The sequence below is a fragment of the Gekko japonicus genome, unplaced genomic scaffold (assembly GCF_001447785.1).
Source record: "Gekko japonicus isolate JY-2015 unplaced genomic scaffold, Gekko_japonicus_V1.1 scaffold155, whole genome shotgun sequence".
Lineage (NCBI taxonomy): Eukaryota > Metazoa > Chordata > Lepidosauria > Squamata > Gekkonidae > Gekko > Gekko japonicus.
The window spans coordinates 1,007,710-1,023,727 of NW_015167534.1; the positions used below are offsets into that span (position 1 = coordinate 1,007,710).

Sequence of the window (16,018 nt, forward strand, 5' to 3'; positions counted from 1 at the left end):
TCCTCTGGCCTTTAACATGCATATTACTCTTGCTCAAAAAATTAGTAATGTGGATCAGGATCCTGGGAAAGAGAAAGATGGCTATATGTTCATTAGGTAAGCATACGTGGGTTTGCCATTGAAAGTAATGGTCTGTGTGCTATGGTGCATGACCAAAGGCCAGAAGGAATGGAAGGGTTCCATCTCATCCTATATCAATCCCATCCCAAAAGCAGACTTGGGCCAAGGAGGTTCATACCATATGTATTTAACTTTTTTGTTGATCGAGCTGCCTATTTGATAGCACTAACATATAATGAGCCCATAACATACTGTAGTATGCTCTTAACAACATTAAGATTTATTATATTGAACAGTCCTCCCAAGGCTGTTCTCTAACAGTGTATTCAGACTTTAGAATTGCTGGACCTTTTTCAGATGACAAAAATTAGAATCTTTACCAAATGCTGTATATACTGAACTATGGCTAAATTAAACTTGTAAACTGTAGTATTGAATTTTGGAAACAAATTAACATTAAATTCTGATTGGGAAAATTGTGTGTTCTTTTCTGTTTCTAGTATAAATTGATCAACCTATATGTTTAACCTTTGTTTTGTTCTGAATGGTCTTAATCTAGTTCAATGGTTAATTTTAGTCTCCAACTAAAAGATTTCAACTAGGCAGATTGTTTTCCTCTATCTAAGTGTAGACATTCTTCTGTGGGATGAAGCACACTTGCTATTAGTCCTTCATACCAGAAATTTTACAATTCCAATTTTTGCTTCTTTATAGCACATTTTTCATACAATACATTAAACATATTTATGTGCAGAACAATACCTCTTTAGAACTTTCATGTATCTAGATTTTTTTTTTTGCATTAATTACTTGTATTTCTGGTCTTTCTTCCTTTCTTTTCTCTGATATGCTCTTTCTTTCTCAAAGTCTAACGTTTGATGTGGTATTCTGAATGCTACTTGCTTCAGACTCAGCTGGATCAATGAAATGTTGAGCGATCAGAGGTTTAGCTGTGTGCTGTCCATCCAAGTCAATGAAACATTGATTTACAAAAGAGTTAGAACTTTCATGAAACAAATCATCTTTTTTATCCTCTTGCTTGGGATTTTTGAAAAGATGCTTTTTCTGGTGCATTCCAAGAGCAGCTGCTGTCTTGCAAACTTTCGGGCACTGAAAACATGCATATCCTTTCCCACTTTTCTCACGTTTATGTCTTTGTTCATGATTCCTTTTGGTAGAAAGATATAAGAAACTCTGAGAGCAAAACTGACAGTGGTAGCGTTTTTCTCCTGTATGAATTCGCTCATGTATTTTGAGAGTCTCGTTCAGAGTGAATGCCTTGTGGCAATACTGACAGACGAAATCTTTGACACCCAAGTGGGTACGTTCGTGCTTCTCTAGGTTTCCGGATACAGAAAAGCTCTTCCCACAGGTTTTGCAAGGGTACGGTTTCTGTCCTGCATGACTCCGCTTATGCATCCTTAGAGCAGATGGACTCTGGTACTGTTTTTGGCATAAGTCACAAATGTAAGACTCAGAAGGAATTCTGTCCCTGTGCAAATGCTCCAAGGCTTCTTCAGCAGAAGAGTGCTCTCTTTCACAGAGTTCACAGTGAAGACTTGGCATTTTCTCATCATCTTCTTGACTGAGGTTCTTTTCTCCAGAAATGTTCCTAAGTGCATAATTTATGACTCCTGCCTTTTCACTTCTTCTGTAGGAGTTCTTGCTCCTGCACTTTTCCCTCCACTTTGCCTTTCTAATTTTCCTTAGCTGCTTTGACTTCTTTTTGGGTTTGTAATTGTAATATGGTCTCCAAGGCTTATCATTGGAGTCATGGTCACTTACGTCATCACACATTTCACTGAGCTCAATATAGTCTGACCTACAGACTCGAGACACGCTTCTCTCTCTCTTTTCTCGTTCTGTAACCTGAACCGTATGTTCTTCTTTGGATTCATGTCTGGATCGTCTGCCTTTTTTGTAAAACAGTTTGGATCCCAAAATATGTCTTTTCACAATGGCTTCATTCCCAATTTTGACGGTTATTTGACAAAGAGGGGCAACATTGCTATCAGCAGATGTTCCTGGTAAAGCAGGTTTTGCAATGTAGGTTTCAGTCTTACTCAAAGGTTCAAAAATATCAGTGGTTGTGTTAGACTTTACTGCACTTGCCATATATGTTAACTGCTCTGATGTTTCTGCTCTGTCATACTGTGGCACTTTCTTCTTTTCCCTATTGCTTCTTGCTCTTTTGTTGTCCTCTGACCCTTCTACAGGGTCATTATTTGCTGCCTGGCTGGTTGTAGTATCTGAGGTTCCTGTATTACTGTTTCCTATTGCATTGATAGCATTGCTGTGCATTATTACAGATGAAACTCTACTACTGTGCATTATCACAGAAGACGTTGAATTACTGTAATTAATTACAGAGGCTGAATTTTCACTGGCATTGCTACTACTAAATGTTATAATAGAAGACTTGTATTCTTGAGAACCCGAGCTAAGTTCAGTAGGGGCCAGTGACTTTTCAGCACAGTAAGTATCATTTTTAAGGTCTGATTGTGATGCGCTAGCTTCCTGGGAAGAAACGTGTGAAGTGTTCACAGTTGCTGCTGCCGCCACTGCTGTTGCTGCACTTGCATCATTACATGAAGCTGCATCCAAGGAAACAGATGTGTTTGACAGCATACTGTTTGAAAAATTCAGCGATGGTAATTCAGAACTGACAGTATTCTGAATTATGCAAGTGCTAGAAGAGGGTTCATCAACTTGGATATTTTCATATGATGAGTTTTCATAGCTTTTATATGGTGATCTTCTGCATTTCATAGGCAAAAGCCTATAAAGTTTGTAAGGATACACGCTTGGTTTCAGGCCTCCATTAGCAGTTTTCTTGTTTACTCCCAGTCGATGGTCAATTGCATGGAAAGATTTCTGGTGGTTTTTGAGTATATAATAGGTCATAAAAGTCTCAAGGCAGAAGATACACTGATACCGTCTTTCTCCTGTGTGCCAGATTTCATGCCTGGTACGATATTCTGCTAATGCAAACACCTTGTTACAGTAATGGCATGGATAAGTTCTTCGCCATGAATGAACATTTGAATGCCTTCGGAGGCTGGACAAGGTAACATAGGTACGTTTGCAAACATTGCAAGTATAAAGTATCTGTCCATCAACCATGTTAACAAAGTGGTCTGTTTCTGGCAATGTGCAATTTGGGACAGGATGATCAGTGAGATTATCTTCAGCCATTGCAGGCTCTGAACTTATATACGAGGTACCAGTCTTTGCACTAGAAGCAGCAAAATTGTCTAAATAATGCTGGTCATTTTCACTTTGAACATTGCTCAGTCCCCGGCATACCTGCTCATGCGCTTCTAGTCCAGTAGTACTTTCAAATTGTTTACTACAGCATTTGCAAACTAAAGGTTCTTGAGGCTGTGTGTGAAGCTGAAGATGAGTGCTGAACTGGGCTCCATCATTAAATGATTCCGTACAACAGTTACCATTATAAATGTGTGGAATGGCAGTGACTATTGACCCCGAAACAGGATCAGATTTATTTTCATCTTCTTTGGAAGGGAAAAAATTGCCAGAATTTGTATGGGATTTTTGAAAAGAAGTTGTCTGATCAGTTACAGGTTTATGGGGACCCTCTGCATTGGTTCCTTTGTGGGCTGGTACCTTTACTGTAGGCACATCAGTGACCTGGGAATTAAAAGCAGTCTTTGGTGTACTGAACACTCGAGTTGTTGATTCAGTCAGAGGCGTTGGCTGGACTGCTTCAGAACCATTCTCAGTTACTTTACAAAGAGGGCTGTTCTCATGGTGATAAAAGGAATTTCGTTGGAAAGCATCACAACTTGCAGTAACAGCATAGGAATGTTCTGCTAAGGTACTAGCTGGCTCTACCTCTTTGCAAGCTCCATTCCTCTCTAGACTAACTTGGGATGCTTTAGTTGTCTCAGGAATTTTTTTAAAACTTGCTCTCAAGTCAAGAGGAGAAAACAAATTATTACTATTCTCAGACTCAAAAATTGAATATGCATTTGTGATTCTTGGTCCATTTGTGATAGCGGACTCTTCCTGTCTTTTCTCTTCTTTCACTTCACCCTTCTCTGCATTGCAAAATGAGTATAAATAAGGAGAATTTGAGAAATTCTTTTCTGTAAGATCTTCCAGAAATGATATCCCTAGTTTTTTCCCTGCAGCTGCAAGGTCTAGAACAGTCTCTTGCTTTTTAATGGCCACTGTGGAACTGTAGATATAGTTAAGAATTTCTGTGAACACTTCAGCCTTTAGGTCATCTAATTCTAATACATATCCAGAAATACAGATTGTACGGCTCCAAAATATATTTTTGAAATAAAGGCTTGAAGCAGCCAGGACATTGCTATGAGCTTTGAATTTGGTGTCTTCAACAATTATGGTGACATCGCACAAAACACCCCGAATGCGTTGTTCATTTAAGACAGAGAGGACGGTGTCACTGTGGAAGTCATCTTTGAGATCCTTTAGGTGAGACATGATGGTCATCTGTAAAAAGAGAGAGAGAGAGAGAGAGAGAGAGAGAGAGAGAGAGAGAGAGAGGTAAGAAAGTTAACAGGAGGAAAATATGAATGCTATGTCCTGTCCAGTGACACCTCAAAATTTCTGTTTAGAAATGTTGATCTTACCATAGACTGTAGCATTATCACAAGCTATCATTAGAATAGAATCCATACATAATAAAAACATATCAGAAGGTGTTTCTGCCCTATTGTAGTGATGTTTCAATTCAAAGCCTTTACTAAAGCTATAGATACAAAATTAATTGTGGATTGTAGACTAGATTGCTAATGAAAAATTGAATATGCTAGTGTGATATAGGACAGAATACTGGGTAACAGGAAGATCCTGTTTGAATTCTCACATCAGCCATGTATTCACTAGGTGGTTTCAAACAACCCTCAGCTCCACTCCATTTGCAATCACTTATTTACCTTTCAGGGTTGATATATGATGTATGGGAAGCAGTATGAACACAGAAAAATCAATATATAAATGCTAAACTATTATTAATTTATTTGCTTTGTATCAGCAATGGCTGCAGAATAAAGGCTCAATTCAGGACCTGGTTGAATTGGAATACTAAATATTTCCTTCCCACAATACACATTCCCACAATGATGGATATTTCAACAGTAGTTCTGTTTATTCAGGCAACAAGCAGGCAGCTCAAACACTACAACTCAGCAGTTGCCAGAAAATAAAAATAAATTAAAGAACAGTAGATGCTAGAATGTGCATCCCATAACTGCCCAGTCAGTTAATCCTTTCCTAATTCTTTATTACACTTACAAGGGGCACAACAGTCAGGAATGGAAAAATCAAAACTACTACAGGGTCAATGCCTGGCCCAGGACTCAGATTCAGATCATTCTAGGTCTGAGGCCAATTTTTTCCCCTTACATGTCCATAATATTACCCTTCAGGAAAAAATATTGGTCTTGACACATTTCTTTCCCATCTTTCCAACAACACCCATGAGCAACTAATCAGTGACCTTTACCCTGCTTCCTATATATTTCTTGTTCCTCATTCTTGTCTGTGTCACTCTTTGACAAGTATATTTGCTCTATGATTACATCTTGGCCTTGTTCCCGTCTGCCTGCTTCTCTGTCTAAATCTGTCTTGCCTCCGCTTAGTGAGGACAGGGTTTCCTTTGATGAGCTGCTAAAGATTTGTCTGCTTGCCCAGCCATGGCTTGCTTTGATAGTGCCTCCTTATCATCCTCTATTAACACAATTTAGATTCTGATACAGCCTGGACTTAATATGGTTGCCAACCTCCATGTAGAGCCAAGAGTTCTCCCAGAATGACAACTAATCTCCCGACTACAGAGATCAGTTAACCTGGAGAAAATGGCAGCTTCAGAGGGTGGACTCTATGGCATTATACAACACTGAAGTCCTTCACTTCCCCAAACCCCGCCCTCCTCAGGCTCTACCCCCCCAAATCTCCAGGTATTCCCCAACTCAGAGCAGGCAACCCTAGGTATAATGCCGTAGACTCCACCCTCCAAATTAGCCAGTTTCTCAAAGGGAACTGATCTCTGTAATTCTAGTTTAGGGAGATCTCCAGCCCCCACCTGGAGGTTGGCAAACCTAGCTGTAGGTCCAGCTGTAGCTCCTTCAGAAGTGGGAGCCAGAGCTGCAGGAGCAGCTAGGCCTGGTGGACTAATTTAGGCAGCTCCTTGCAACACAGGCCTATGGTCCATCCAGGACTATGTTTAGGATCGCACTGTGTATATAGCATCATTTGGGGCTGAGCTTACCTATGCAGTCCCAGTTCACCCTTCAGTCCAGCACTGTAAGCAACACACAAGAGATACAGGTGACTTCAATAACAGGTTGCTTCTTTGGAACTGTGCTTTCTACCTGGGTGAGGACACCTCCTAACTGCATTGTTTATTGGATGTTTTACAGAATCATAGAATCACAGAATTGGAAGGGACCTCCAGGGTCATCTTGTCCAGCCCCCTGCACAATGCAGGAAATTCACAAATACCAAGTGGCATTCAACCCAAGATTGAGCAATAACAGGTCTATGATGCCCTTAGATGTCTGACTGAGTTGTAGATGATGATGATGATGACAGAGATATAATTTGTGTGTGTGTGTACTCGCACACAAATTAAATCATATATATATATATATTAGGAATAAGGCCCATTGTGGAAATAAATGTAATGAGCTCTAGAAAGAGGCTCTGGGCACTCAGCATCAATTTGCTGTGGTGACCTCAGCAGGGTATAATGACACAGAGTCCACTGTTTTCTCCAGGGGAACTGATATCTGCCATCTGAAGAGCAGTTGTAATTCTGAGTGATCTCCAGCCCTCACCTGGAGATTGGCAACAATGGTACCCCAGGAGGAAATGGCTGGTTTGGAGGATGGAGTCTATGGCATTGTACCTGCCTGAGGTCCCACCCCTCCTCAAACCCCATCGTCTCCAGGCTCCACCCCTCAAATCTTCAGGAATTGCCCAACCTGGAGGTGGCAACCCTATCTTCTTCCCAGCCAACCATCAACCTCCTTTATCTGTCCCTCTGACTTCAGCTTTCCATCTCCCCCCTACCTGCAGCCTCTACCTAGGAAAAGTACAGTCTTTCTCCACAGTGGGGACCCAAGCAGGAGGAAGCGACCTCAGCAGGGTATAATGACACAGAGTCCACTCTGCAAAGCAGCCGTTTTCTCCAGGGGAACTGATTTCTGCCATCTGGAGAGCAATTTTAATTCTGAGTGATCTCCAGCCTTCACCTGAAGATTGGCAGCAATGGTTGGTGTAGTGATTAAGTGCTTGGACTCTAATCTGGGAGAACACAGTTTGATTCCCCAGTCCTCCACTTGCAGCTGCTGGATGACCTTGGGTAAGCCATAGTTCTGTCAGAGCTGTTCTCTCAAGGACCGTTCTCTCAGAGCTCTTTCAGCCCTCCACCTCACATGGTGTCTGTTGTGGGGAGGGGAAGGGAAAGGAGTTTGTAAACTGCTCTGAGACTCTGAGTGAAGGGTGGGGTATACATCCAATCTCCTCCTCCTCCTCCTCCTCCTCTTCTTCTCCCCCCCCCGGAGAAAATAACTGCTTTGGAAGATGGGACGTCAGTCAGCACATCAAGACAGTCGACACCAGGAATTGCTCCTGGCTATGACTGACTCTTCGTTCTTTTTAGGGGGGCTTCAGGGGAGCCTGAAGCTCACTAGACCTCCTGGAGGAAGGAGTGGAGCAAGGGACTTGATTCGGGGGGCCCGCTTGAGGCAGAAGCGGCTGGAAGCCCTGAATCATCTCAGAAGCAGAGAACGGAGAAGATGCAGATAATTATGGCCGCCATAACAGCAACCAGATGTGACTGCCCCCAAGCAGAGAGTTGTTTTGAGCCTCATCATGCACCGATGAAGTCATATTTCGTGAGTACCAGTGAAAGCAACATGAAAGAACCTGATGATTTCTTTAAATAAGCCCCTATAAATCTTTGAAGGGATTTAGAAGGAGAGGTGGAATTGCCCCCCCCCCCGTGAAACAGCCGAAACGAGATAAGACCCGTGAAAAGTATGCTGAGATAAATACCTTCTGAGGTGAAGGAAGACTATCGTTTAAGCTTCTACAAGAGAGCTATAAATTTTTCTCCTCCTAAAAAAGAAAGTAAGATATTTAGAGTGAAACTTACTATCTTGGGACAGCCCATTATGATGTCATGCTTTGCCGTGGAGAATTGAATAGAGGTGCAAGTTAATTAGTCTTTACCATAAATTGTCTGCTACAGTGGCAGACAGCCAGAAAGAAACAATTGGTTTGTAGAGACGTTTCTCTTTGGATATTAACGGTAAGGCAAATGACTTTAATAAAAGATATACTCCCCTAAAGGAGTACAGATTGTCTTTGAGAAAAAGAGACTTCTAAAGCTGAACTTAGTACTAGAATTACACTAATTACTAAATGTCCCATTGAACCTATTAAAAGCTACGTTAAAAGGCTTTTACAATAACTATTGGCCATCTGACTGCTGTTGAGAGACTTCTGTGTCTGAACTTCTCTGGAGATACTGCTGTTGAGACTATTGGAAAAAATACAAGCCGCATTGGGAAAAATGCCAACTCAAGTGTTTGGAGATAGTTTTGGTGACACCTACTGGACACAGGCATTATGTGATGAACTTAGCACGGCAATTTCACAAGATGTCAGTCTAGCATTGCAGAACCTATTTTTCTCTATTCAGGAGGATTGGCAGATTACAAGAGCACACATTGAAACCGTCCCAGAATTTGATCAAAACTCCAAGAAAGACTTTAAGCAATCAAATCAATCTCGTGGAAGAATGGACTCATCTAAACAGAGGAAAAACAGAGACTCAGAACCACAGTGAAGCATTTGAAGAACATCTAAAACTTGGAAGTTTTAAAATATTCAAGGGAAAACCAGTGCCAAAAGAATGGCAATTTATGGAATATATAACTACCGCAAGGATGAAATATGGAAGGCGAGATTTAAGGGAAAATCTCCTCATCTACAAGAATGAACAGCATAGATTTAAAATTATATTGAAGAAAAGGATCCAGAAGAAGAAGAAGAAATTCAAATTTTATAAATAAGAATGGGTTAAGAAACCCCTAGACTATTGAAAAGCAATAGATATATTGCATTTAATCTGGTGTAAGGATTTTAGATGTAGGGGAACAATAACTAAATGATTATAGATTGCTTAGACAAGAAAGTAACTATTAGAAAATTTGTTAACCTATAGGGGCCCCGGGCACATGGGCCGGATATCGCTGGGGGAGGCATGGCTAATTGCCCCGGCGCAGTTTGATCTGCGATTACGTGATCAGACGCACCAGTGGCACAGCACCGGTCATTCCCTTGGTGCCAGTGGGTAAACGAGAAACTGGAGGGGAATGCCGCGCGCCAGCGCGATCACATCATAGGCATCTGGAGGCAGCCCATGTAAAACATTTACTAGTACCTTGGAGGTACTAGTTTTTAAATGTGCATTGTCAGCGGTATGTCACGGGTGCGCTCCACTTCCCAGATGTTGGGGTGTGATCGCGCCCAGATAATCCGCCCACCTTCTGTGCCTCTACTGCGGCAACTTTGCCATGTGACCAGGGCCTGAGATAGTTGTATAGAAAAACAGTAGTGTAACACTTAGAGGTTGCTTAAATAGCTACATATTATGATAGTAAACATGTTATGCAGATTTGTATGTATGTATGAGGTAGTTTAAAGGGAAAATAATACAAGTATAACTCTCATGTACGTATGTTTTGCTTGTATGTGTGTATGTTTTTGTTTGAAAATAATAAAAATCTTCCATAAAAGAGAGAGAGAGAGAATAACTGCTTTGGAGGGTGGAGCATTTGGCATTCTATTCAGCTGAGGCCTCTCCCCTCCCCAAACTCTGGCTTCTGTAGACTCCACCACAAAATCTCCAGGAATTTCCCAACCTGGAGCTGGTAGGCTTGGAAAGGGCCTTTGTCTTTTTACTGACATAACCAAGCTTGGTTGCCTAGCAACAGCCACTGAGGAAAAACTTAGCCCCACAGGAACCAAGCAGGAGAAGCATCTTCATCAGGAGACACAGCCATTTTGGCAGTTTATTCTGTCAGGGAACAGTGGCCAGGCTGGCAGTGAGTGGGAGAGAGGAGTGAACCCAGCACCCAGCCAATGGCATGTGAATACTCTTGAGTGGTGGTTGATGGGCCAATGGCTGATGGAGCGCACAGCACAGCCAATGGGAAAGCTGGAAAGTGCCAACGCATTAGGGCTTTTCTATATATCAGATATATATAAAAATTGTACATATATTATTATATGTGTGTAATTTGTAATCCACCTTAAGTCTCAATGAGAAAGGCAATGAATAAATAACTACTAACAGAAGGAAAGAGTACAACCTCAAGAGCAAAACACAAGACCCAAGTATGGCCTCTCCCTTTGGAAGGTAAAAACAGAAAGTAGTTCTTGAAGGCTCCCTTAAAGACATATACATATGCATATATACTTTGTATTTGAAAAAGAAAATGCATTCTACAATGCACTTTTGTCAAATGTAGAATACCTTTATTTATTACCATGTACAATATAATTCTATTGAATGCCCTAAAGAACATTTTAAAAATAATTATCTAATTTGTAATCTGCTGTTACACATTTGCTGAGTTTGAACAGTTTTTAATTGTCTGGTTTAGTAAAGGATTGCTTTGTAAATATATATTTAATGTAGTGTATGAAGAAACAAGACAGACAATCTGACAATGAAAGAGAAAACCAACAACTATATACAAAAGGAAATAAATGAATTAGCAGCTCCCTCTAACGGAAGGTGTGCACAGCAATCTGTACATTTTTGCGTTCTACATTGGCTGCATCCAGCTGTTAGGAACAAGCCAAACAAACCATTGTTTGTTCCTGAGCAGAATGAGCTTTAAAAGTCCTCAAGCTTTTGCACTCCTCCCTCCTTCCCTTGTGCATTGAAGACTTTCTTTGAAGACTTTCTTGTGTAGAATTTCCTGTAAAGAAAAGTCCCCCCCCCCACATAAGCAGTCAAGGAAAAGGGGAGGGGGTCTTACACTGCAAATCATTACAACATGCAAACAGAATGCTTTAACAAATTGCAGCTTGTTCCTTGCTTTCAAATCAGGATTCTGAACTATGACTCTGAGGTAGATAAACAAGCAGCATTAAAAAAAAAACCAGCCAATGAAGGTATCATAACAAATTCTGGTTACTTGTAGGCAGGGGTCATTTCGTAGAAAAAGAGGTGCAGAGCTCATTAGCATAACTCATTAGCATAACTTATTTGCATATGCCACACCCCCTGACATCACCAGAAGTGTGTCAGAAGGCAACACCCACTCCTCAGGCTCCACTGGACTGTTTTGGATTGCTATCTATTGGGGGGGGGGAACGTGCTGTAACGATATGAGCTTATGCTTGTATTTCTGTATAGTGGTGATGCTGCTTATGTGTGTCTCTAGCATGAATACCTATGCATTGTGTATTCAGGGATTGCTATATGTTGTGTGTTGCTTTGTTCTGCATCTCATGCTTGCCTAGAAATAGGCTGGCCTGGGCCTGCCGTTGCACATACGGACCATGTGCGTCCCTGGAATGTATCCCATGACTCTTTGGGATGGAGAAGACACCACGCCATTGCACCCACTTGGAGAGCTATGGAAAATCCCCAGTGAACCCCGGCATTCTTGGAATGGAAAGAGCAAGTGACCCTACTCCCTTAATCTGGTTTGGAGATCTAAAGACAATAGCGTTTATGGCTTTGGAGCAGGAACCAGATCTGCAAATCAAGAGGTGTCCATGGGAACGGAAGATTCACACCTTGCCAAAAGGCACCTTTGATGTAGGAGTAGGATCTGCATATTGCCACCACCCCTCAGGAGAGCGTCATCCCCTCGTCATCCCCTCGTCACCCCCTCTTCATCCAGTAGTGATAGTTTAGAGGACGGGTTTGATAGTTTATGGCTGGATAGCACATGCCCCAAAAAGAGTTTATTTAAGGAGAAACTCTCCTTTGTCTCTCTGGTTAACCCACCCTCCCCATAGCAGTGCACTAAGGTGCTACAAGTGACTCTACTACCTAAGTTCTCCGGAGTCGCGACCCAGAGAGCTCACACGTGGTTTGGCTGGTCCTACCTGTGTGCCTTGGAGTTCACAAGCTGCTGCATTTCGGCTGCCCAGCGTTCCAAGGAGGAGAGTTCTTCCTCAGCTGGACCTCAGATGAGTATAGCCGTGCCCCATTGTGTCATCCCCATTTTGATGCTTTTGTTATTTTCTATGCTGTAATTGTTCTAATGTACTATTGTAACTAAGGAGCTTGTATGAATTTGTATGATTCCGATTTTGTATGCCTGATGAAAAACCTTTAGTAAAGACAACATTTATTTAAGGACTAGCGTGTTGTCTCACTTCCTGGGATATAGCCGAGCGTCTCATTCGCCATCCGACCTCTGTATAGACTGGTATAGAACTTACGCACAGCCACAAACACCCAATTTTCCTTGGTAGATAACTTGGATTGGGTCTCCAGGAATTTCCTGGAGAAGTTGGCATAACAGATCTGGTGCCCCGTGTGAGGCGACCTTTGGACCCCTCGGAACCGGTACCCAACCATTCGGTTCCGAAGGACCCAAAACGTGGAGAAACGATCTGGTCGTTTGGACGCTCTAGCGTAGGGAAGTGTGAGAGGTTTCCGTCTGCGTGCTTGGCCTTTAGTGGCATCTGTACTGCGGGAGGGATTTCTACCCCTTTCCCTCTAAACCCAGGAGCATCCTCGGTTTCGCGCTCCGATCCTATCGTTGTGGGTGGACACCGAGGCGCGACTACGAAGAGGACCTGGTTAGGGACCCCCAGTTGCACAAGCACTACATACACGCAGGAACATATAAACCCCTGTCTCCTTAAAACGCTCCCCGACTTCGGTGCCCAGCCAAGAGGCTGCGCCCGTAATATTCTCCCTCCCCCGAAGCGAGCTGAGGACAACTCGCACGGGATCGGCACAAGCTGCGCGCTGTAGCCGTCCCGTCCCTAGGAGCTAAGTTCTCCAGTAGGGAAAACCTCACTATCTGGCGCAGTTGGGTCTGCCAAGGGAAAACGGGACTGATCCCCCCGGAATTCCAACACCCTTCAAGGACTACGGTCCAGGTTCTGGTTGCTCCTGGAAAGGAAGTAGCTCTTCCTTATCCGCAAAGCCTGAAACTCAGGCTACCTAGGGTTGAAATACCCTCAGGTACAGCCTTGATCTCTGTACGCCTGTTTGCCAGAGATCTAAACGGGTGGTGCGATCGCAAAGGTCACACCGTCCACGGTTCTTGGATAACCCGTGAGGAAGAACAGCGTTCTTTAACTCGGAAAATCCACACGTGCAAAGGGTAAACCCTTTTGCCTGAATTAGTGCCGTCACCGAGGTTATACTTGCAGCTGACCCGGCGTGAGCCATCTCGGACACCCGGATACCACTGTAAGATACCCGCGAGTGAGCACTACCCCCGCACACCAATCATGGGTGCACAGTCGCCAATGTTCAGTCACGGCCAGGATACGTTCCTACAGTTCGTGCACAATGTGCTGGAGTCTGCCGCTTGGTGGGATTCGTCCACCATTTGGCTGCCAATGTTTTGGCATACTCTCACAGCTGTGCTATTCTTCGGACTAGGATGGGTATCCTCCCGACAAGCATGGGAACGACTGAAGCTTAGCTGGATGGCCCAGCTAGATGCAGCGCAAGGCCATATCGAGGCTCTGTTTAACCAAATAGTCGACAAGGATCACCAGTTAGGGTCCGCCCGCGAGCAAGTAGGATCCCTCAATCATGAACTGGAGGAGACGGCCAAACAGTTGGATGCATTCAAGGACCACACCAAGGTTCTGAAGGCTCAACTGGCCGAAAAGGAAAGTCAGTTGCGCACGGCTCAAGATCGCATTGCAGATCAAGCGGCACAACTGAGTGAGAGGGACCAACAAATAGTGCTCATGAAAACTGGACACGAATCCACAATCAGACTAATTAAGGAAGAACGGATTGCCCATATACAGTCCCTAGAGGAGCTCGCTCGAGAGGACTTGGCCAAACTGGTGGTGGATCTAGGGAATGCGCACGATTCCCAGGTCCGAACTCTCAAGGAGGAGCAGGCTGCACGTATACGGTCTCTCGAGGAGCAAGCTCGAGAAGATCGGGCACAGTTGCAGACATCCATGAGAGCCGGACACGAGTCCGAGATTAGAATCCTTAGGGATGAACAGGTTGCTCGCTTAAACTCCCTTGAGGAGCGCGCCAGAGAGGATCTGGCCCAGTTGCGAACAGTCCTGGGAAACGGACATGAATCTGAGATAAGGATCCTCAGGGAAGAACAGACCGCTCACATAAAGTCCCTGGAGACCCGTGCTCGAGAGGACGTGGCAAAGTTGCAGATCACTCTTGAGAAGGAGCGATCTGAACACGCCAATAGATTGGATGTCCAGAAGGCACACTATGAGGGTCTGTTGGAACAGAGGAGACTGGAATCTCAGGAAGAGCTGAGTGAGTCCCAAAGGATTGCTGACGATGAGATCCAGCAACTTAGGACTGACCGAGTCAATTTAGTCATGGACAAAAAGGCTCTCTCCGACCAGGTCCATGAGACCAAGCTTTTGTGTAAAGCCGCACAGGAGAAAGCCGCCCAAGCCGAGACTGCTCTGACTACGGTCACTGAGGAGCTCAGAAAGGCACAGTCCACTGCGGACTACCTCTTAGATCGCAAACGCGACCCTACCGGTGAGGTTAGCCCGACTCCTAGCTCGAAACCCGCACTCCGGAAAAAGGAGCCCGATACGCCCAGAGATAGAGGCAGGATTTCCCATACGGAGAGCCCTGCCAGGCATCCTGATGGCTCTACTGAGCAGGATGACCTGGACCTCTACCGGGACCCGGCTTCGCAGTCGGAGGACGACTCGGACTCAACGGAGCCCATTCCGGTTAATCCGGTGAGCGTCACTAATCAAACGGTGACCATAAACAACAACAGGCCACGCACGAAAACTGTCGTGGAGAATCGCCCTTGGCGACAGGAGGAGTGCAAAGCCGTTGCTGAAGAGCTCGGTCCATTGACCGAGAAGAACTTTGTGCAGTGGGCCACCACCGCTACCACCTCTTATGCGGGGTTGGAAGGTGAGGATCTCACCATGTTGGCTCGTAAGTGTGCCACTGGAACTGCCCTTGCTGACATTAATTCAGCAATATCTTCCGGCAACTTGGTTCGAGCCACAGGAGAGGCATGGATCACGCAGGTGATCACCTATCTGAATCCTGAGTATTGTCTGACCGAAATCTTTCACAATGAAAAGCAAGGTCCCTATGACGATCCAGAGGTCTATTTGGCTAGGAAGCAACTGCTAGCGAGGGTATCTGGGATAGTGAACGGCGCCGTTGCCCCCGTTAACTACAATGTGCCCGCCTTCAGAGAAGCGCTAGTGAAAGGACTTAACCAACAGGCCAAACAGTATCTTCAGCTGGACGATCCACAGAGAGGTACATGGGCAGAGTTACGGAACCGTATTAGGAGAGTCTCTATCGCCATGAGAGGTGCTGGTGCGCTAAAGCCCCCCAAGAGTCATAGGAAGCAAATAAAGGACGAAGATCCCTCCATTCTGGAGGTGACATACGCTAATCACGGCGCTCAGTCTTCGGCCAACGCCTCCCATGACCATTCCACGGGGAAGGCGGCCCAATACAATCAAGCAGGAAGGAAACCCAAAGGACGCACCTTTGGAAAGGGGAAGGCACAGGCCGGCCAGGGACCAGGGAGAACGCAATCCAGTGCGGAAAACCCCACCTCGCAAGCGCCCGCCTACGCTCCACCTCCTTTGCCACCTCCCTCCTACCATCAATCGCAGCCTATGCTTCACGCGCAGCCTCCGCCGCAACCCCCTCCCGTCCACCACCAACAGCAGCATCTGGCACTGCCGCCGCCCCCACCCCCGCCTCCAC

At 44.5% G+C, this 16,018-nt stretch overlaps 1 protein-coding gene across 1 annotated transcript in view; it reads right to left on the reverse strand.

The window, feature by feature from the left end:
• Window positions 1-544: 544 nt before the first annotated feature.
• Window positions 545-16,018, reverse strand: part of ZBTB38 (zinc finger and BTB domain containing 38) — a 72,443-nt gene continuing 56,969 nt past the window's right edge. The window contains exon 2 of the mRNA XM_015413488.1: window positions 545-4,539. Within this exon, the coding sequence (XP_015268974.1) occupies window positions 922-4,539 (3,618 nt within the window). The 3' untranslated portion in view covers window positions 545-921. The remainder of the gene's footprint in view (window positions 4,540-16,018) is intronic.